The sequence below is a fragment of the Typopeltis vanoorti genome, chromosome 25, assembly GCF_054136105.1.
Source record: "Typopeltis vanoorti isolate ZY-2024b chromosome 25, IOZ_Tvanoo_1.0, whole genome shotgun sequence".
In the NCBI taxonomy this organism is placed as follows: domain Eukaryota; kingdom Metazoa; phylum Arthropoda; class Arachnida; order Uropygi; family Thelyphonidae; genus Typopeltis; species Typopeltis vanoorti.
The window spans coordinates 40690283-40713676 of NC_143573.1; the positions used below are offsets into that span (position 1 = coordinate 40690283).

Consider the following 23394-nt stretch of genomic DNA (forward strand, 5'->3'; position numbering starts at 1 on the left):
CCAAATATACGGTTTAACAAAAATCCACAAACCTAATTCCCCACTAAGACCTATTGTAGATGCTACTAACACACCTTGCTACAAACTGTCAAAACAGCTGCCTAATTCTCTGAACACCCCCCCCCCCCCTCACTGGACTTTCCACATCCTATATAAAAACTCTACCCATTTTAAAACCCTAATAGAAAATCTAGCCTTAAATAACAGACATATCGGTAAGCTTTGACATCTCACTGTTTACCAATATTCCCTTAATTGATACCTTAACACTCTTAGAAAACGTTTTTCATTCTGACATCTTAGATCTCTTTTCCTTTGCCATCAATTCTGGTTATTTTTCTTGGAAGAACAAAATCTACAAGCAGATAGAGGGAACTGCCATGGGTTTAGGGGTTTCCCCCTCTCATTCCTCTTGCCAATTTTTATATGGAAAATTTTGTAAAATGAGCCATAGACTCAGCCCCTCTCAAACCTTCTATCAAGCTAAGATACGTAGATGATGTGTTCTTTATTTGGCCTCATGGCCCAGACACATTAGACTCCTTCCTCAGTCACCTCAGCCTACATCCAAGAATCCAGTTCACAATGGAAAAGGAAAAGAACAATAGTTTACCCTTCCTAGACACCATAGTTACATGGCTTCCTAATGGTTCACTTTTCTTCAGTGTATATAGAAACCTACAGACACAGGCAGATCTATTCACAAATTCTCCCACCACCACCTCGCTCAACAATATGGCATTATTAAAACTCTAACCAAGAGAGCCCACAATCTTTGTTCCAGTGGAACCGCCCTTGCAACTGAGCTCTACCACATACATAACACCTTCCTCCCCAATGGCTACAGCGATCACAGTATTTAAAAATAATCAGTTCCTCCTCCATTCTCCGGCCACCTCTTCAGAAAGAGGTTAGAAATGCCATCACCATATCCGTGGCACTTCTGAAAAAATAGCCAAGATTTTAAATAAGTGCAACCTACACACAGCATTTAAGTCTCACTGCAAACTTGCTACCCTTATTCATTCTACAACAGATCAGCTCCCTCCTCTCTCAGTGCCTGGAGTTTATAAAGCACCCTGTTCCTGTAAGCTGGCATACTTTGGACAGACAGGCAGATCAGCAACCATCCGCCTAGAAGAATGCAAGTCATATGTCTGCAACCACGACTATGGTCAGTCAGGCCTGGCTGACCATGTCTTGGATACAACCCACAGGATCTCTTGGGAAAAAACCACCATGCTCAATTCTATCCAGAAGAGAGCAATCTGGATAATTAATGATCCCTCTCTCTCTCACACACACACACACACACACACACCAATCTTCAGTTTCTGTCTTGTGCTTTTACAGATATTTTCATGGACAGTGCTCAGCTGAATTGGCCACTATTATTACTGCATTCTTCTCCAAAATCATTAAAATAAGAGCCACTGCTAACCAACACCCTTTTACAGTCCATCTTGAAACTAACAGAACCAACTTCACCACCTCTTCTTTCATTCCATCTACACCTGTCCTTTGGAACGGTTTTCCCCCCATTTCTTCAGGTGTAAACACGAAAACTAGTAGACAAACAGTAAAAAACTAACAACTACTACATGCTTATACAAGAGTGGTGTTGTTTAAAAAATTCCTAATTATGCATTGCATTGTTGAGCACATTTATGCATGTTTATACATTTGAGTACACATATTTGGCTAGGATGTATTCACACACACACACACACACACACACACACACACACACACACACACACACACACACACACACACACGATATGAGCAATGCAGTTGACTCGATTCACATGCAGAACGAAGAGAGGGGATGGACTTAGACATTTAAATTGTTAAAAGGTTAATGTGGCTGAGTGGTTGGCTAGTGGAATTCATTGCCTGACTGTGATGAATGCATATACATTCAATGTGTTTAAAGCATGGTTTGATGGGATTGTGTGTAACAGTGTTTACCTCCCACGATGAGTCTTTCAATTCCATGGAAGTCTGGTGTTAATAATAATAAAAGGAATGAGATAACAAAACAAGAAGCACAGTTATTAAAAATAAATATGGAAACCTTCTTATAGATAATGTAATTTCTGAAAGATGGAAGGAGCACCTAGAAGAACTCAATAAAGGAGAAGATCTAGCCATAGAAGATGAAACAAGGCTTGATGTAGAAGAAATTAGCTTAACCATATTACAAGATGAATTTGCATGCATGCTAAATGAACTGTCTTCTAACAAGACACCAGGAGTTGATAACATTCCTTCAGAATTAATAAAATATTCAGGAAATATAAATAAATCATACTTATATATATGAGATATAAAGGATATATATGAAACTGAAATCATTCCCAAAGACCTTACACAATGCTCTGTTATTGCTATTACTAAAATAAATAATACAGACAAGTGTGAAAATCTTTGAACAAGAAGTTTAATATCAAATGTTTAAAAAATATTACTAAAAATTATTCAAAAAAAATAACAAATAAGGTCAAAGAATATATCAGCATTGACCAGTTTGGGTTCAGGAAACAAGGGACAAGATATGCAATTTTAGCTCTTAGAACTAATATAGGAAGAAGATTTGAGAAGAATAAACATACTCTGATAGTTTTCCTTGACCTGGAGAAAGTCTTTGATAGTCTTGACTAGAACCAAATGTTTTAAATCTTAAAAACAATAAAAGTAAATTGGAGAGATAGAAGGCTCATATTTAATCTCTACGAGCACAGAAGTACAAATAGAAACAATAAACAGCAAAATAATAATGGCAAGGATACGTAAAGGTGTAAGACAAGAATGTTCTTTCTTCAATACTGTTTAATCTCTACACTGAAAATAAACAAATTAACCAATAGAAATAGGAATTAAGATAAATGGAAATGAAATTAACTGGCTATGATTTGCTGATGATATAGCAATTATCGCTGATAATGAAGATAAACTGAAATCCACTCTGACAAAGATGAGATTTTTCACAGTATAATCTCAAAATTAATTACAAGAGAACTAAACTAATAATCAAGTAAAGGGAATCCCATGAAAATAAACTTGGAAATAACCCAATACAACAGATAACATCCTTTAAATACCTTAGGAGTCTCATCACAGACAGAAGAAGCCAATCACATATAAAAGAAAAAATACGCTTGCCCAAAAAGATATTCTACAATAGAACAAACATTCTTACTAATAAAGAACTCAGCATTCAACTAAAATGAGCCTAGTGAAAACATTCACATGAACACAGCATTACATGGCTTTTAAACTTGGACATTAATAAAAACAAGAAGTGGGAGGCATTTGAACTTTGGTGCTGGGGAAGGATGATGAGAATAAGTTGGAAATTAGCACTTCTTCATTAGTCTTTCTTTGGAAAGAAAGACTAATGAAGAAGTGCTAAGCATGATTTTAGAGTGGTTACTACTGAACTGCATTAATAAGAGAAAAAAATAACTGGACACCATCTGAGGCATGGAGCACTGCTTACAGAAATAATGGAGGGAATGGTAGAAGAAAAGAAGCCAAGAGGTAGACCAAGAATCTCCTATATAAACAACTTAATAACTGGAGCTAAAAGCTGCAAAGAGGGGAAAAAAGAAAAAAGGAAAGCACAAGATAGGACACTATGATGTACTGCTGCCACCAACAAATCTTTGGATTGACATATCCAAGAAGAAGATATATCTTTACATTGGCTTGGTTTAATTTTTCATCAAGTTCTTTGCATGTGATGCTCCTTACAATCCAAGTTACAATTTTCATTATATGTTCCTTCTTTTTGGTTTCATTTATCTTTTCTTTGGTTGTGACCTGAAAGTATATCATATTTTCTCAGGACAGGCAATTCTAATAGCAGTTACTTTGTTAGGGTTATACTGCCCAACCAGTGGCCAGTGCCTTATTTTTGTACTTTTAAAAACAGGGTGGCATTTGAGTGGGAGAGGCTATATACTGCACTTCACCACCCCTCCATTCCCCTTTAAAAGACGTACTAAATCAAATTATTCCTGTGGTCTTTCCAAGCATGACACAGTTAACTCTTTCATTTAAGTATGCACAGTGTTCTATGTCAATTAAAGATAACTGGAACTAGAGAAAAGTAATTTCTTTAGCATATATATGAACAGTAGTAGTTTAAGAATAAATTCAAGACAACTTATACCAAATGGAGTAGGAAATCTATTACATACTAGTTTTATTGGATTTAACTCAAAGCATTTTTTTGCCTTTACAAAGTCTTACATTAAACAGACTATGTAAGAAAAAAAATGCATTAAACTTGCCAGCTTATCTCCTACTCAAATAGCAGTTGAGTCTGGCAAAACTTCTTCCCCTACCACTATGTTTCAATCCCTTTCTCACATGCTGATGAAGAAACAGAAACATCCAATGATAAAGACTTCCAGACATTAGTCTTCTCCAATTCTTGTTCAAATGATGAAGGTAAATCTCCCACCTCCACACTATTCTAATCACGACCCTCAGCCTGCTTCCTCATTTTTGTTAGAATGTTAGAAAAAAACTCAATAGCCATGCTATTAATAAGTCCTCCAGCCCAGATGATATTCCTCCAGTTATACTAAACACTTATGCTTCAGAACTAACTCATCCTATATTACCTTTAAAAGCTTGCTTCCATGCTGATGGATAGATGCTTACTCATCAACATGGAAACAAGCTTTTATCTAGCCTGTTCCTAAATGGGAAATAAAAGTCGGACATCAAACTATCATCCATTGCCCTCACTTCAATACTCTCAAAAGTGATGGAGAAGGTCAACAATCATGTCTTCATTACCTAAAGCCAGTGGTTAATCAGTGATCATCAATGAGGATTCTGCCATTCTCATTCTATGGCAGGTCACCTCACAAACACATGCCACCTTTGGACACAGGCTGTGGAAAGATTTGGAGAATCCCATGTGGTTGCTCTTGATATTTCAAAGACATCTGCTTGAGTTTGGCATCATGGCCTTCTTTTCAAGTTGTTATCTTATGATTTCCCTCATCCTTTGTGAATGTATTACCAACTTCCTCTAGTCGTTCAATGTGAGTCATGATGAAAGTTTTGCTCTCATATGATTTTTCCATTAATGCCAGAGTACTCTAAGACTCTGTACTCTCATCTACACTCTTCCTCCTTTATATCAATAATCTTCTCTTACTAATGCGAAATCCTATTCATAGCTTTGCTGATAACAGCACACTCAATTCTTTGTTATTCACAAAACTTTGTAGTACTCAGGTGACTCAAGCTTCAAGCTTTTATGGCCAATGCCTTACAAACGATCTTTTAGCCATTCATAAGTGAGATGAAGATAATTTAGTAAATTTTAATATTACCAAAAACACAAGCCAGTCTTTTTTTTCAAAAGGAAGATTATGCCACACTCCTTTTCATTTTTTGGTAACATTCCATTCACCTATCAAGATGGGTTTTCTCTTCCTCAGATTAATTTCTTACTAAACCAATCCTGGGATAAGCATCATGTCCCTTCAGCCTCGAAAAACAGGATGGTATTCTTTTTCATTCTAAACACTGATTCTCTTCTGTTCAACTCAAGATGTTACACATGCCAAATGTACCTAACTTTAGAATACTGTTACATTTGTGCTGGCACAAAAAACTTCTCTCAGTGCTAGATTGTATCAAGGATAGGGCTATATGCTTAATAAATGATCCTGCTTTCACTGACTCCCTCCAATCACTTCCCACCGATGCTCTGTTTCTGCATAGTCTTTTCTATAGGTATTCAGGAATGCTGCTCCTGTTCACTCCATTGATAGCACTTTCACTTCCCTCCATTTCTCTCTAGTTATGTATGAACAAAAGTGGCTGTTGGTCAACATCCACATACCATTCACCTGCAAAGTCACAAAACCAACTTATTCTCTTTCTTCATTCCATATACCTGTCTTATGGAAGGGACTTTCCCATACCATTTTTCCCAATACATATAATCTTCAACTGTTAAAGAAACATTTACAGATTCGTTTTCTCTTAATCACGTGCTCGTGTACACAATATTTTGTGCTGTAGATCTTGAGACCTTTTATGTGTAGGAGTGATTTAAAAAAAAAAAAAAAATACTATCTGCATGATGTCTACATCACTTTCTATGGACTTGTATATTTTAACATGAAGATGAAATATTTCCCTTATGGTAATCAATCATCTATCATTTGCCAAAAAACCAAACAGGTTCGTCTCCTATGGAAACATTATTGCTGCTCTCATACTCAAGAATTAACTCAATTCGAAGAAAACTTAATCATTGTCTATCACAGTTGAAGTCTGTTATTATTTCAAATAATAACAATAATAAAAAAAAAAACACCATTTAATAAATCAAATATTATATACAATTATCATAGCTATTTGCTGATGATGCAAAGATAGGTCAGGAAATCAGGAATGCAGTTGATATGAAGTACTTGCAGAATGATTTGAATCAGCTGGAATTGTGAGCATGTAAAAATGGCTATCAATTCAATGTTAATAAATATAAGGTAAACAACTATTTTAGTGTGATTAGATATCCAATCTTGTATTATTGTTGGTGGGATTATGCTAGAAGAACCTGATCAAGCTAAGGATCATGGAGTTTTAGTAGAAGAGAAGTTGAACTTCAAGGGTCAAAAAGCAAAAACTGTAAATACAATGAGAATAACTGCAATGCAGAAACAAACCATGACATGTAAAGATAAGGAAGTTATTTTGCCTGTTTACAAAGCATTGATAAGACCTCACTTGGAGTATTGCATGCAGGTCTGGTCTCTGTGGTGATTCTGATACAGTGGAGAGTGCAAAGGTGAGTGCCAAAAATGATATGAGGATTGTGGAACTAATTATGAAGACAGATTGAGATTTTATAGGCTGCAGACACTAGCAAATAGGAAAATGATAGGTGATATGATTGAAACTGACAAACTTCTGGTTATACAGAATTTCAGTAGATGGAATTTTTTTTTATTTTATGGAGGGTGGAGAAAGAATGTGAGGTCATGCTTGGAAGTTGAGAATGAATGCTGATTTTTCTCTCAGGGTGGTATGTGATTGGAATGGATTACCATTGGATGTTGTTTGTGCAAGTAGCATGAATGAATTCAAGAATAGGTATGACAGCTGGTACAAATAGTACACAGTGTGCCCATTAAGTAATGAGATTGATTTTTTTTTTTTTTTTTTTTTTTACAGGACAGCCCTTTAAATAAAACTAACAAATGAGTTTATAGTTTTCAACGATAGAGTATGTTGTAAATCGCAGGTGCAACTTTCGAGTTGGGTGTTTTTGTGTGGCATCTGTTGAAGTAAGAGTGTGTGAGTGGAGCATGTCAGAAGTTGCATCATGGAGCAAAAGAGTAGTGATAAAATTTTACTGCAAATTAGGAAAAACTGCTACAGAAGTGTAGTGTACCAAGACCTAAAAAAGTTTACGGCAACGACTGTGAGCTGTTCAAGGTGTTTCTCTGGTTTTCATTGTTTAAAGAGGGGAGGGGGGGGAGGGTCCCTGGAGGATGAACTACACTGTGGATGGCCAGTTTCTGCACAGACAAATGAAAATGTGGTGAAAACTAAGGGAAATTATTGTCCATGACAGGCAAATAATTACTAGGCTACTCGCTGTACAGCTTGGTATTGGTAAGAAAATAGCCAGATTAATCTTAGAAAGAGATCTGCACAAGAGGAAGATTTGTTTGAGATTTGTAGCACACAGGAACACCCTGTGAACTGCCAGTGAGGCAGTTTATGGCTTCGAAATCAATCTGTGTGATCGAACCCCCTCCTCCCATTCATCAGATTTGGCTCCTGCAGACTTCTTCCTCATCCCAAAGATGAAGTGTGTTGAATGTCCTCAATGTTACTTCAGTAACATTGAGGACATTTCAATGTGTTGTGACCCAGAAACTAAAGGAGGTTCACGTTCAGGACTTCCACCACACCCTCAAACGCCTGTACGACATATATAAACGTTGTGTGGAGTTGGAAGGAGATTATTTTGATTCTGTGTAACTGACAATTCCAAATATAGTTCTTTGTTTTGATATAATTGTTGCCTCATTACTTAATGGGCACACTGTATATGGCCTCCCTTGAGGTCTCTCTTAATAATAAAATAATAATAATATACATGACATAAGGACAATTTATTATATCAATATTAAAATATTAAACCAATTTCACACACTTTCTCTTTAATCATGTAAAAAATTAGAGATAAATATGCAATTAGCTTGATTAAAGATTTTAAACTCATGACACTTATTTTGGGCAAGCTATCATATCATAATAATCCATCAGACTGCACTTTAAACTAAAAATAACCCTTCAGCACTTCTGAGTAAATAGAGTAGATAATTACTCCAATTGTATTCTGCATTCAAATTTCAAGGTATTAGTAACTATCCATCCCATCCTCACCATTAGAGAAGAATTTAACTAAGGTTGTACCTTCCAATAATAGAGAGAAAATTCAGACAAAACACTGCTTCCATTCCAAAACTTTGTTTTTGGAATGAAGAAGTGTATTGTCCGAATTTTAAGCAGTGTGGATTACTTAGTGTGGACTAAGTAGTCCACACTAAGGTAACTTATGAATGCCAGGGAGTGTATTCCCATAAGCTCTCTCTGGTCAACTTACTTTACGAAACTTTCACAGTTTCTATGTTCGGCTTTGAAATAATGCTGGATCTAATATCCACATTGCTTATATAATAAGGAAAGGACATATTAATCATTTCTGTTCCAATCACTGCAGGAATTATCAAAAGTTATTTTAAATTCCTGTAAGAAGTAGCTGGAAATATCGGTATATACCATTTGCCATTAACAGACTGTATGTCTGTGCACTTCTTAATATTTCCATTTCATTCCATACTTGAATTTACATCCCAACACTACAGTTTTTCTCTCTCTCATTGTTCTCCACTGTTAGTGAATGAAACACTGCATAACATCATGAGGATTGTGCACGATATATTTAACGATATACATCTGCCAAAATGTGCTTTTGTTCAAAGATAAACATCCTCCAAAAAACTTATTGTATATTATTACACTACACTCTTTAGTATTTTCTTGCTTTATATGCTAAAATTTCTCTATGCATGCTGAAGAAAATTAGTTTTGGTTTCAGAAGTGTTCTATTCTGATGTCAAATGATAGTAAGCATAGAGAGTATATGTATACTAATAGCGAGTATACTCTCTATGCTTATTTACATAAATGTTTGGTCTTGGCCACTTTTACATTGCCAATATTTTAAAAAATAAATATACAAGGTGGTATCAAAAAGTTTCGAGACCAGTTTGTAACATGCCAACAGATGGCAGCACAAGGCTGAACGCACAGTCACAGGGACCACCGACCTTCATAAGTCAGTGTGCCAAAAGACATCATCCTGTGTACATCAGGAGCTGTGCAACTGGTGCTATTCTGACCACGTGCATTACCATGTCTGCGATTCCATCAAGGACAGCAAGTTAGAACAAAGAGCGAACGTGAAATTCTGCATGAAACTGGGCAAATCTGCCACAGAGACGTTTGACACGATTTGGTAAGTTTATGGCGATACTGAAGAGTCATTTGAGGTGTTTTGAGTGGCACGTGCACTTCAAGAGCGGAAGAACATCACTGGAAGACAACGAGAGATCACGAAGACCTTTAACAGCTCGATCCCTGAAAATGTCGAAACCATTCAACAACTTGTGCATGAGGATCGTCGGAGAACACTCCACAACATTGCTGTCATTGTCGGTGTTTCATACGGAACAGTCCAGGCAAACCTCGTGTGATTTGAACATGCACCATGTTGCTGCCAAGTTCGTCCCCAGGCTGCTGACCCAGGAGCAGAAGGAACACCGCGTTGAAGTCTGCCAAGAACTCCGTCAGTGTGCTGTGGATAACTCGTCCTTCAAGTCGAGGATCATTACCAGTGACAAAACTTGGGTATACAGGTACGCCCCTGAGACAAAGCAACAGTCTTCATGGAAGGGCCCATCATCTCCATGACGAAAAAGGAGAGGCAGGTCTGCAGCTCGACAAAGTGTGCTCATCATCTTTTTCGACATTCACAGCATCATGTATCGAGAATTCGTCCCCAGGGGTCAGACCATCAATAGCAAGTTCTACTGCCAGGTTTTAAGGCATCTGAGGGAGAACATTCGGTGAAAGCAACTGATCTGTGGTGCGCAATAAACTGGATGCTCCACGACGACAATTCACCCTGTCACCGAGCTCTTCTCACATGCGAGTTTCTTGCTGGAAACAAGATGATCTCACTTCCGCACCCACCCTACTCGCCAGATTTGGCTCCTGCAAACTTCGCCCTCTTCCCGAAGATGAAGATCCAGCTCAAAGGTTGCCATTTTGACACCAATGCGGAGATCCAGCGCGAATCACAGAAGGACCTTGACACGCTTCAAAAAGAAGACTTCCAGGACACATTCCAGAAGTGGCGGGAACACTGGGAGTGCCGTATTGCTATGCAAGGGGACTATTTTGAAGAAGTTAGTGTGTAAATGTAGATAAATAAAGTAATTTCTCGTAAACAAAGCTAGTCTCGAAACATTTTGATGCCATCTCATACATTATAATAAGAATTGCAAATAATTACCGGAATGTGTATTTTATTTGAATAACTTATTCAAGAAATAGGCAGACTACCACATCATATATCTCAAGAGCATTTAGAAACTAAGTGAAGTGAGGCACAATATAATTTCAAGTTAGACTCTGAAGCAAAATATAAAAAGCTGCACAGGTAAGACACTATCTGATCAAAAATATCCAGATGCTTGCTCATCCCAACTCTTACTCTAATATGAAAGGCATTAATATGGAACCAGTCGACCTACTGCAGCTAATACTGAGTAATTATCTTCCATTCTTCCAGAGGAGCATTAGTGAGATCGGTTGTTGAAGTCAGCCAATTTGGCCTGACTCACAATTGGTTTTCAAATTCATTCCACAGGTGATTGAGATCATGACTCTGTGCAGGCCAGTCAAATTCTTCAACACTCAAACCAATCCTACACAGCACTCACTTTGTGGATTAGGGGCATTCACTGACTGCCCCTGATCAGTGATCAGGGGCAGTCAGTGAATGCCCGATACAGGAAAGGGCATTCATTGACTTTTTTTGCCATGAAGTTTAAGCACAGAATTGTCTAGAATGTCACAGGCCACAACATTAAAAACCATGAAAAACCACCCCCAAACCATGATACCTCCCCTCCTCCAAACTTCATACACACAATACATTTGGGCAAGTAGCATTCTCCTGGCATCAGCCAAACTCAGAACTCCATTCAGAATTCATCACTCCAGAGAACGTATTTCGACTGCTCCAGAGTCTGGTTTACCTGAATGTTACACCACTCTACCTAAAGCTTAAAGTTGCCCTTTTGGATGTTAGTCTTGTGTGTGTGGCTGTGGGTTATGGAAATCCATGTTCTTCAACTCCTGAAGAACAACTTTGGGATTAGTATTGCTTGCAGAGACATTGAATGTGGTAATGTGTCTTTCAACTGAGGACAGGCAAATTTTTTTGTGTCACATGCTTCAGCACTTTGCAGTCCTGCTCTGTGATATGATGTGGTTAGCATGGATTGTTTATCAGGTTGCAATTGTGCTGTTGTTGCTCTTGGTCATTTCCACTCTACAATGGCATCACTTATAGTTGATCATGGCAGCTACAGATGGGAAGAAATTTCCCAAAATGAGCTGCTAAAAGGTGTTTCAATGTGGCATCCTGATAATGCCACATTGAAAGTCACTGAGCTCTTCAATAAGGCCCATTTTACTGTTTAACATTTGTCTGTAAAGTTTGCAAGACTTTGTGCTTACTTTTATACCTGTATGAGCCATGGTTGTGATGTATATAGCCATATCTACCACTACAAATGGGTATCCAGATATTGATCAGATAGTGTATGTTCTTGTTCTTCTTCCCATTAAAACCAAGAACATATCAGATAGTACACATTCCTGGTTTTAATGGGAGGAAAAAGTGCAGTGTAGCATATTCAACATGTTTTTTTTGTTACTGTTGAATAATGTCAAAATATTTTCCCAGTCAATATGCTAACATGATATAAATTATCCCTACATCCAGTGATTTTAATGACAGATTTTTTGTTTAATTTCAAATAATTTCTAAGCAAACAAAAAGCATATGTTCCTTCATGTTACTGCTACTTTTACAGAAGAATATTTCTATTAATGCAACTGAAGTACCGATAATTAATAATTACCCTCTTTCTGTCCATTCAGTAACCTATAAATCAAGCTGACAAACCATGGATTGTTGTTGTATCTACCCAGAGCAGCAAACCACATCTGCCAATCGAGGCGTGGCTGATGAGGAACTACAATGGAAAATATAATTTTGACATACCTGCAATATAATGACAAAGCTAATTTACAATGAAAAAAATTTTTTTAAATATAAATTTGCAATTTTTTGGTGCACATGCACAATTGGTTGCCCAACCTGTAGTTCAGTGCTGTGGATGAGTAGAAAAATGTGAAGAAACTGCTCAAATTGGAGAAGATGTAGAGGAAATATTCATTAGAAAATACATGGGAGGAAATACATTACAGGAAATACTGTTGATAGAGACAGCGGTAGAGGAAATAAAGGAAAGGGAAATAATTTATTTTCTGTGAGTTGAACCATATAAGAGTGGTGAATGGATGAGAAATTTTTTAAATGAATTTAGAAATTGAATTCAATTTCTAAATTCATCAGAATTTCTAAGTTCATCAGAATTTGAAATCAATTCTGATGAACAGTGACTATGCATATATGTGTAGTAAATGCAAGCAGCAGAAACTGGATGTCAGTATGAAAGAAGAGTGAACTGGTGAGTGATGGCAAATTTATCAACATTCCTCTCTTTTGCACAGAGAAGTTTTAGGAAGCTGTTAGGTACACTATCCCAAATACGAGAACAGCATACAACAGCCAAAAGGAATGGACAAAAGTCACAGCCAATGGCATTAGCTCAGAAACTTATATCCCACTCCAAGAATTGGAAATCCCTCAACTAGACTTGCAGTTATCTAAACAAGAATAACAAATGCCACAAGAACAATGAGCTATGTAGGCCAGACAGGAAGGTCAGGAGAGATTTGCATGTCTGAACATGTAAAAGATGTAGAAAAAGAAGAGCATAAATCAGGCGTGCCATTTCACACAACCACTAGTGGTCATCAAGTACTTTGGCAGCAAAAATGTCATATATTGATTGTAACTGTTTTACAAGAAAATTTAAACAAGCCTCACAAATGCTTAAAATCCCTACACAATGCAATAAAAAACAAGGCTTATTTTTACATCACGTATGGTCTACTTTCATCAAGAATTTAACTGCTATGAACCTAGGATATAACACATGACTCTGCAGAATATGATAGCAACAACTAGCAATGTTCCAACCTGCATACAGTAATGAATTTACTATTTGTATTCTGGTTTATCAATTATATTTACACTTGAAGTTATCAAAAAACATCCAATATGTGTAATTAATTGCTAATATTCGTTTGTTGTGTAAAACTTTTCTGTATCACTACTTTTGATGATGCAAGTCTTACAACTTATGAAACTTATCGGGTTGTAATTGTTTATTTATTTTTTTATTAAACTCCTTAATTACATAATAACGTCTCAATACTGAAAACTTTCCAAAGAATAGCTATTCATCAAATTTGGTATTTTTGGTAAATGATTACATCAAGTTCTTTCCTAATATCCTCATTTTTAATATGATATTGCCATTGATGCCATCTGTTCATGCCTATAATCTTTCTCATGACTCTCATCTGCGGTCTCTAGTCTTCGGTCAAGTGTTTTACTTCTGACCCAGCTCTCAGATCCATAAGTTAAAACTGGTTTGAATACTATATACCTATAGGTATATAGCTGATTTAGTGTTTTGACTAATTTCTCTCTTATTCTATAAAAATATATTCAGTTGACTTCCTACCATACCACCTTTGTTGATTCTGTTGTCTATTTCAATATTTAATTTACTATCCTCACTAAAAATTGTGCCTAAATAGCTGAAATGTTTCATTTGTTCTATTGGTTCTCCATTCACATCGCAGCTGATATTTTTAATGCTTCTGCCTATTTTCATTGTCTTTGTCTTGTTATTGCTGACCTTCGTACCATATCTATTACAACAGTTCTTCAATTTAGTCAGGGAATCTTGCAGATTTGTAGTGGATTTATTTAGAAGTATAACATCGTTCGCATAAAGCAAAGAGCTGAGATCAACATCTCCAATTCTGATATCAGGTTTAATACCACTTTCCTTCATAATGTGATCCATATAGATAATGAATAATAGAGGGGATAATGTACATCCTTGTCTGACACCAGATTTACTATTAAACCATCTTCCTGTACTTCCTTCAATTCTAACTGCTGACTTACAATTCAAATAAAGACTAAGTATTGCTTGATATAAAGCCCCATTGACACCATATAACTATAGCGGATTGAAAAGCTTCTCTCTTGGCACCTTGTCATATGCCTTTTCCAAATCGACAAAACTTAAATACAGATCTTTGTTATATTCCCATTATTTCTCAACTATTTGCCATAAAGTGAAAATCTGATCCTGACAGCCTCTATCCAGCTTGTTCTTCATCAAGCTTCCCTTCCACAATCTTTCTCAACCGTTTCTCAAGTATACTTGCATAAATCTTACCAGGGACACTCAGTAGGGAAATACCTCTTTAACTGTTGCATTCAGTTTTATTTCCCTTTTTATATATGGGTACCATGAGAGGTCAACTCCAATCATCTGGAATTCATCCCTTTGTCCAGGCCTTCTGAACTATGCAGTGCAGCCACTGTAAGACTTTTATACCACCATACTTCAGCATTTCTGGTCGAATACCTGGTCGTGGAGAGCAAGGATTATGAATGATATTCTGGTTGAAATGTGTGAGGAGATGGGAGTACAGTGTGTTAATGTGTGGAATGAGTTTGAGTGACGAAGTGAGCTGTATGGAAGCGATGGACTGCATTTGAGTGGTTATGGTGTGAGTCGCTTGGAGAGACTGTTGCTGGAAAGTGTGGAGAAGTGAATAGAGAGAATGAATCAGATCGAGAGGGGAATGACGTGGAAGAGCAGGAGAGTAAGACAGGAGAGATTGAAGAAGTGGAAATGAATGGGGAAGTGAGTGGTATGAGTATAGAAAATGAGAGAATGGGTGTGCAAGAGGAGCAGGGAAACGGGGAGGCTCAGGGTGGACAGGGATACACAGCGTGAGAAAGGTGGATGCTCCAAGAGTAGGTGAGAGCATGTGTAGGCAGGAAAGTAATGGGATGATCAGGGATCAAAAGGAAACAGATGGAATTGCAAAGGGTTCTAAAATGAAGAAGCAGAAAGGGAAATGGCCCCAGTCCAGCATGGAGAGATCACATCGAGTGAGTGGTATCAGTGGAACTAGCTGTAGATCCAGAAATGAGTTGTTGTGTTTGTATACCAATGCTAGAAGTATAAGAAACAAGGTGGATGAAATGGTTGCACTAATTGCGTCTGTGCACCCAGAGATTGTCGGAATAAGTGAGACATGGTTAGATGAGGATGACATCCTGACAGGAATAGAGATGGAAAGGTATGATGTGTTTCGTGAGGATAGAAGGGGCAAAAAGGGAGGGGGAGTGCTATTGATGATAGAGAAAGAGTTATGTCCATACAAGGTAGAGATGCAAGAGGGAAATGGGGCCAGTGGTTTTGACAGTATGGTGTGAGATAGAATCAAATACTTGGTGAGATGTTGTTATAGACCTGGTAATGTGGATGGTGGTGATAGTGAAATGTATAGTCAAATAAGCCAAGCAAATAAGAAAAGGGTGATCATTATGGGTGATTTTAATTATGGCAATATAGACTGGAATGAAGAGATAGCAACTGGAAGTAAAGAAAATGAGTGAGTTTTTGAGGGATAACTACCTCAGTATGTAACAGAGGGCACATGAGGATTAAGGGTCTTGGATTTGGTCATCTCATCGGAGGATGTAATTATCAATGAGGTATCAAATCATCCACCAATTGGTGAAAGTGACCATGAGGTGATTACCTGGGTGGTTGCCAGCAGTGCAAGGACCCCTGTGAAAAAAGGGTATATGTGGAACTACAAGGGGGGTGATTATGAAGAGCTCAGGAGAGAGCTTGCAGGTGTAACATGGAATGAGGAGTTAGCTGGAAAAGAGATCAATGCAGCTTGGGGGATTTTCAGAAAATATTTAGTAGATGCAATGTCTAAATGTATACCATGGGTGAGAAGGTTAAATAAGGTAGGTGTGAGATGGATGAATAAAGAGATTAAGCATGCAATACAGAGAAAAAGTGCACTGTGGAGGCAGCATAAGAGAAGTGGAAGTAACCAATTTCATGAGGTCTACAAAGACCAGGCAAGGGGGATCACTTGGTTGGTGAGAGTAGCTAAAGAGAGGTATGAACAGCAGTTAGCTAATGAAGCCAAAAAGAATCCTAGGGAGTTCTTTCGATATGTAGCCAGCAAAAGAAACAATGATTATGGAAGGATGACATTGATTGGAGGAAATGGTATAAAGACAGCTGTTGCAGAATGTGTGGTGGAGATACTTAATGAGCAGTTCATAAAGATCTTTCAATCTTGTGAATGTGACTTCATGGAGAGATTAAGAGCAGTTGATGATGGGGAGGAGAGACTGACTGTAAGTGAGCAAGATGTGTTTGGGGAGTTGAGTAAACTAGATGTAAATAAGGCTGTGGGACTTGATAATATATCACCGCATATTCTGAAGGAATGTGCCAGAGAGTTGACACTTGCCTTGACATATTTTTTTAATACGAGTCTTGCACTTGGTCAAGTCCCTAAAGAGTGGAAGGAGGGCAAGATTGTGCCACTTCATAAAGGAGGTGATCGAATTCAAGCATCAAACTATAGGCCTATCTGTGTTGTGGTTAAGTTGTTGGAGAAGTTTGTGAGAACTAGGATCCAGAGTTGGGTTGACAACAATGGTATAATCTTTGATGGACAGCATGGATTTGCTAAAGGGAGGTCATGTTTTAGTAATCTACTTATTACAATAAAGTGACTGCTTCCTTGGACAGAGGAGAAGGATACACAGTAATATACTTGGATTTCGCAAAAGCTTTTGATAGAGTACCTCATGATAAGTTGACAGTCAAACCAGAGCAGATGGGATTGGATATTAGATTAGTGCATTGGATTGGAGACTGGCTATCTGATAGGTATCAACAAGTTGTGTATGGGGGTGCAATATCCAGGAAAATGAAAGTCACTAGTGGAGTGCCTCAGGGATCTGTTTTAGGGCCATTACTATTTAACTTGTATATTAATGATATTGGCGAAGATTTGGATGGAGATATTCAGTTGTTTGCAGATGATGCAAAGTTGAGACGAACCATAAAGAGTAGTGAAGATGTTGTGGCCTTGCAAGAAGACTTGAATAAATTGAGTGATTGGGCAAGCAAATGGGGATGTGAGTTCAATGTTGCAAAATGTAAGGTTTTAAAATTTGGAAAACAAAGATGGGATGCAGAATTTATGCTTGGTGAGAATATATTGTTGGAAGTAGAGGAAATAAGAGATCTGGGGGTGATAGTGGATAAGGATCTAAAATTTAGGGGATACATCGCCAAAATTGTGAAGACAACACAAAGACTTCTGGGAATGATGCAGAGGACACTGACATGTAGAAGTAGGGAGATTCTTGTTCCATTGTATAAGGCTTTGATTAGGCCACACATGGACTATTGTGCCCAGATTTGGTCACCTGGTTTTCAGAAGGATGAAGAGATGTTGGAAAGGGTCCAAAGGCGACTGACTAAGGTAGTTTCTGACCTCTGGAATGTCGAGTATGAGGAAAGATTGAAAAGATGTAATTTGCAGAGTCTAGTGGAGAGAAGGAAGAGGGGTGATATGATAGAGACCTACAAGTTGGTAAAGGGTTGTTATAGGATCAATGGTGGAGAAGTTCTACAGAGAATAGGGGGAGATCAGGGGAGAACCAGAGGTCATCCCTGGAAACTGTATAAAGAGGGTGTGAGTAGGGGAGTGAGAGGCAGGTTTTTTTCGTGCAGAGTTGTGAGTGATTGGAATGCCTTGCCTGAGAGTGTGGTGTCTGCAAGGAGTTTGAATGTGTTTAAGATGCGGTATGATGAGATGTGTGTGAGATAAAAGGACCTCCTAGATGAGTCTGAATCCATGAGGTCTTGTTTAATAATAATAATAATATCATCTACTCCAGCTGCCTTTCCACATTTCAGGCTTTTGATGACTTTTTCTAATTCAAGTATGGATATGTAGTCCAGATTGCGTGCCTGGTCAGTGTTTTTTTTTTTTAAAACTGTGCTATCACTGATTGTTTTATTTAGCAGCAATTTTTCTAAGTAATTACTCCATACATCAAGGATATCTTTCTCCAGTTGTCATGTCACCTTTATCATCTCTAATTTCTTTTACAGCACTCTTTCCTCCATTTCTGAGCTTCTTTAACAATCACCAGAATATCTTGCCATCTTCTTGATATTTATTTTCTATGTTCTTACCAAAATCTTCTCATGACTTTTGTTTATCTAGTTTTACTTTCTTACATTTATCTCTGTATTCTCTAAGGGCACAAGTTGACTTATTTGCCAGGAACTTTTGATATGCTTTCTTCTTTTCCTTCACTGCCTGTTTATCTTTCTGTGTCCAACATTTTTCTATCCTTGCAAACAACCTTACCACATACCTCTCTGGATAAATTACAGTCAGTGTTTTCTTGAGGGCTTGCCACTGAATCTCCAAGGATGCATTTCTTATTTCAATAATAAGGAGTATAAATTAATCTTGCATATTTTATCTAAGCAAAAAGAGCTACTGCTCCCATTTGGTGATCGTAATTCGTATAATTGTTTCTTAGAAAAAATTATACAAATTCTATTTTGCTTAGATAAACTACAGAAATTCCTCTTATAGTAATGCGAGTCATTATAAAATGACTATTTCTCCCTTTAAATATGGAAATCTAAACTAGATCCTGCAGATTTTATGTTAGGAGAAAGCAGCCATAATCTCTAAAGTTAGCATGTAGTTTTCACTTATATTAAAAGCATCACAAAGATCTTGTTTAGTTTCCAAAAGAACTGAGACACCTAAACAAATTCTTTCAAGATTTATCTTAAAAATAATAATAAATAAAGCTATTATAATTAAATTTGGTACACAGCTTCCCCATATTGTAACTTAAAATATTGTAATATTTTTAAATTTTCTTTTTTAAATCCTTCCTTACCAATAGGTCCAAATAGTTTATCATAATATACAGTTCTAGGAGTAGTCAACTAAATAACACCATAAGCAAATTTTTTGCTGGAGTATATAGTTGTTGGACTGTAATTGGTATAAAACATGAGCATCTCATGTCTATTGATACTTCTCATTGTACTACTTGCACCTGTAACTGTTCTAAGCTGATAATTTTCATAAGCCAATCAGTATGTTACCATTGCAGGGAAGATTACGTTAATATAGGCATTTGCATATTTCTGGATCATGCATTGCAACATTTGCTGGGAAATTCAGTTACATGCATATTTTACTTAATGTGAAAGGCATTTTGGCAGTAGATATAGTCTCCAGATAACAGGAATCTGAAGAATATCCTCGGTTACAGATTGTCTGGACAATGAGGCTGTATTGAATGTTGCAAAAATAACTGCATTCAGTTATTTTTGCAACAGGAGGTTATCACTAGAACAATTTACTTTTGTTGACCTAAAACAATAATAACAAGCTGTTGGTGTAAAGGATGCAAGTCTCTCCAAATGTATCTCATTAAAGTATGTTTTCTGAAATTGAGAAGCTAAAGATCCATTTAGAAACATTAATGAGAAGTCTAAAAATGTACTAGTTTCTTTTCAACAGTGAGCATTATATGTTAATTAAACATCATTATTTTTTGTACAATGTTTATAAGTCAGTTTCGGAAGATGATAATACAAAAGCAGTAAGCTAGTATCAAAACCTAGACCAAGGGAAATTGTTATCATTGCAAATACACTAAACAGAAATTTGTCAAGTTAGGAATGCCTCATGGCTGTCTCCCTTTTCTATTTGAAAATTATCTCCATATATATTTTTGTTCAGCTTCGATGTACAAGAGAGAACTTTTCAGCTTTAAGGAACTGATGTGTGACAGTGACAATTATGGTATAATAAATTTAGTTTAATCCTTTATCCAAGTGTGAGCAAAAACAGTTTGCGTCTGAAATTATCTTCAGGACTGGAGTAAGGTGGTGCAACACTAGGACAACTCCTTGCAAAGGTGGAGAAAGCTACCTAAAGGATTAAACTAAACTGATTATATTCTAACCAAGTGAAAAATAAACTTTCAACATCTTTCTCTAAATCCAGAGTAATTTATTAAAAAGGGTGGCACACCATTTGGCAACTCCTATAGGTAGGATATCTAACCTTTGCTAATGCTTCTGGCTGGTATCTCCACTTGGGCCTGGCTCCCACTGAAGAGACCTCAATAAAGGTCGAAACCAGTCTAGGTAGTGGCCCTTCCCTTAATGCATAACATTAGACATATCCACAAGGAGATGTGTTTTGCATTATGGGAGATGCTGAGATAGGCATGTTGGTAGCTTTCTCCACCTTTGCAAGGAGTCGCCCTGGTGTTGCACCACCCTACCCCAGTCCTGTAGATACTTTCAGGCGCAATTTGTGTTTGCTCACACTTGGATAAAGGATTAAACTAAATTTATTATATTCCAACCAAGTGAAAAATAAACTTTCAATATCTGACAATTATGGTCCTTGGTGGCACACCATTTGGCAACTCCTATAGGTAGGATATCTAACCTTTGCTAATGCTTCTGGCTGGTATCTCCACTTGGGCCTGGCTCCCACTGAAGAGACCTCAATAAAGGTCAAAACCAGTCTAGGTAGTGGCCCTTCCCTTAATGCATAACATTAGACATATCCACAAGGAGATGTGTTTTGCATTATGGGAGATGCTGAGATAGGCATGTTGGTAGCTTTCTCCACCTTTGCAAGGAGTCGCCCTGGTGTTGCACCACCCTACCCCAGTCCTGTAGATACTTTCAGGCGCAATTTGTGTTTGCTGACACTTGGATAAAGGATTAAACTAAATTTATTATATTCCAACCAAGTGAAAAATAAACTTTCAATATCTGACAATTATGGTCCTTAAAGAGCACCAATTTGAATTTTTCACATCAGAAATAAAATCAGATTATTTTCAATGATTGATGTATAGTTATCTGCAGTTATTGGAAATGTTTTGTAAAATAAATTCTACTATTTTGTATGTATGTATATATAGGCAATTTGTTATACCCAGTCATGTGATTGGACATAATGAAGAAGCCTAGGAGAATGCCCATGAAACTTGTTAAAAATATAGGTTTCCAGAATTCTATCAGATATCTTCAGTTGAAATTTAGTAGGATTTTTAGTAATTACTCTAGATGCAACAATCTTAGTAACAGAAATTTGTTACATTCAGTCTCATTCAACACAACAGTGGTCAATCCTTTGTGTGCCCTTGTAATATGCCAATTTCTGTTAGATGCTTATTCCAGTAGGCTTATCCATTTTGCAGAAGCAGAAGGAAGAAAGCTTATCCATTGAAAAGAACCTAAGCAACATCAGGTTGGTTTATAGTTTATTGACACAAGGACAGCAAAGGTCATACTGAGCCATAGCGAAGGTTACAGCAGTACACAAGGTATTCATAAATAGTCACGGATAAATTAGTACATAATATGTATGTATAAAATTAAAGTTAAGCAATGCAGTATTTACATATAAATAAAATTACAAACATGTTTGTATAAATTAATTCTTTGTAAAAAATTAAAAACATCATGCAATTTGTCTGCGTCTGATAACATCTCCCTGAGTGCGTATGGCTTGGTCAGATAGTTAAAATTTTCATTCCTCTCTTCTTCTGTGAAGTGCTGGCCAAAATACAACAAATGGCAGGATGTGTGTTGCAGTTTTCAGACATAGGTCGGTCATCAGCTCTCAGTAAATAAGATGTGCAAGATGATTGTGACCTATGCAAAGCCTAGTAAGAACAACTTTTTTCCCCCCTCTCTCCCCTGTTTCTATGTTGACTAGACCATTAATGCTTAATTTCAGGTGTAATATATTGTAATTTGTTTGTCAGTGCTTCCTACCATGATGACTGCCACCGGACAATTAGCTTTGATCTTACAAACTATCCATATTCTGTATATGGTACTGTCCAAGAGTATGTGGAGAAAGTATGAGCTGATCTAGCAGATGCATTTGTGGTCTCATTTCCCTTAATTCCAACAACATGGCTGGGAATTCAGCACAACTAAACATCAAAATTAAGGGTCTTCATTTTGTACAGCAGGGTACAAAACAGGTACACCTCATACAGCACTGGATGTGGATTATACAAAGGAGAGGATATAGCCTGTAAAGATTTAATGAGTCTGTAAAAATTAGATATTTGGTAGAGGTTTTCTTTTATATGTACGAGTGCGAGTTGAATGGCATGCAACTCTGCTGTATAATTACTGCAATCAGGTTGGATCTGGTGGGATTGAGTTATGTCAGGAAACACAGGAACCAGAGTGGGCTGCTCTGTATGCATTACACAATTAAAGGTAGACATATCATGGAGTATGAGACTTCTATAGCTGACACAGTGAGAGGTTGCAGGATGGAGTGTGAACCTGCCATGGATGGATGTTGTCAGCATTCATGTCAACAGCATGCATAGTCTCATTAACATGCATACCAAAAGAAAGCATGACAGTCTGATGTGTTTAGTATCGAGCTTCTCAACAGAGAAAAAAAACTAGGTCTATATAAGATTCTCTGGAAGAGACTATTTTTAAGGCATAATTATCTCTTAATTATGCCATATAAGTGATAGAGCTGGTTCATTTACTTGAACATAAAGACTGAGTGGGCGATCTGCGAAAGGTACCAGTAGCTATCCATATACCCTGATGATGAATGGGATCCAACCATTTCAGGTAACATTAAAGACAAAGCAATGAAGATCAATTCACACTTCCCATTCGGTAGAGGACAGAGTGCAAAGGGGATTCAATGCTCTCTTGCACTTTTCTCTTAGTCGACAAATATGTGCAAGAGATGCAAGTTTTCTGTCCAAGATGAGTCCCAAGAACTTGGCTTCAGTTGCTACTGGATATAATAGTTTGTCCCATTCTTAATTCAGGATCTGGGTGAAGGGTGGGTTTTTGACAGAAGTGTACACAGACATTTTTTTTTTTCCTACTGAAAATCTGAACCCATTACAAACAGCCCATAGAGAGAAATGATCAAATGCAC

At 37.2% G+C, this 23394-nt stretch overlaps 1 protein-coding gene across 1 annotated transcript in view; it reads right to left on the minus strand.

The window, feature by feature from the left end:
* Nucleotides 1–23394, minus strand: part of LOC150092681 (lipase maturation factor 2-like) — a 332985-nt gene that overhangs the window by 38554 nt on the left and 271037 nt on the right. The window contains exon 13 of the mRNA XM_090414594.1: nt 12270–12383. Within this exon, the coding sequence (XP_090270720.1) occupies nt 12270–12383 (114 nt within the window). The remainder of the gene's footprint in view (nt 1–12269; nt 12384–23394) is intronic.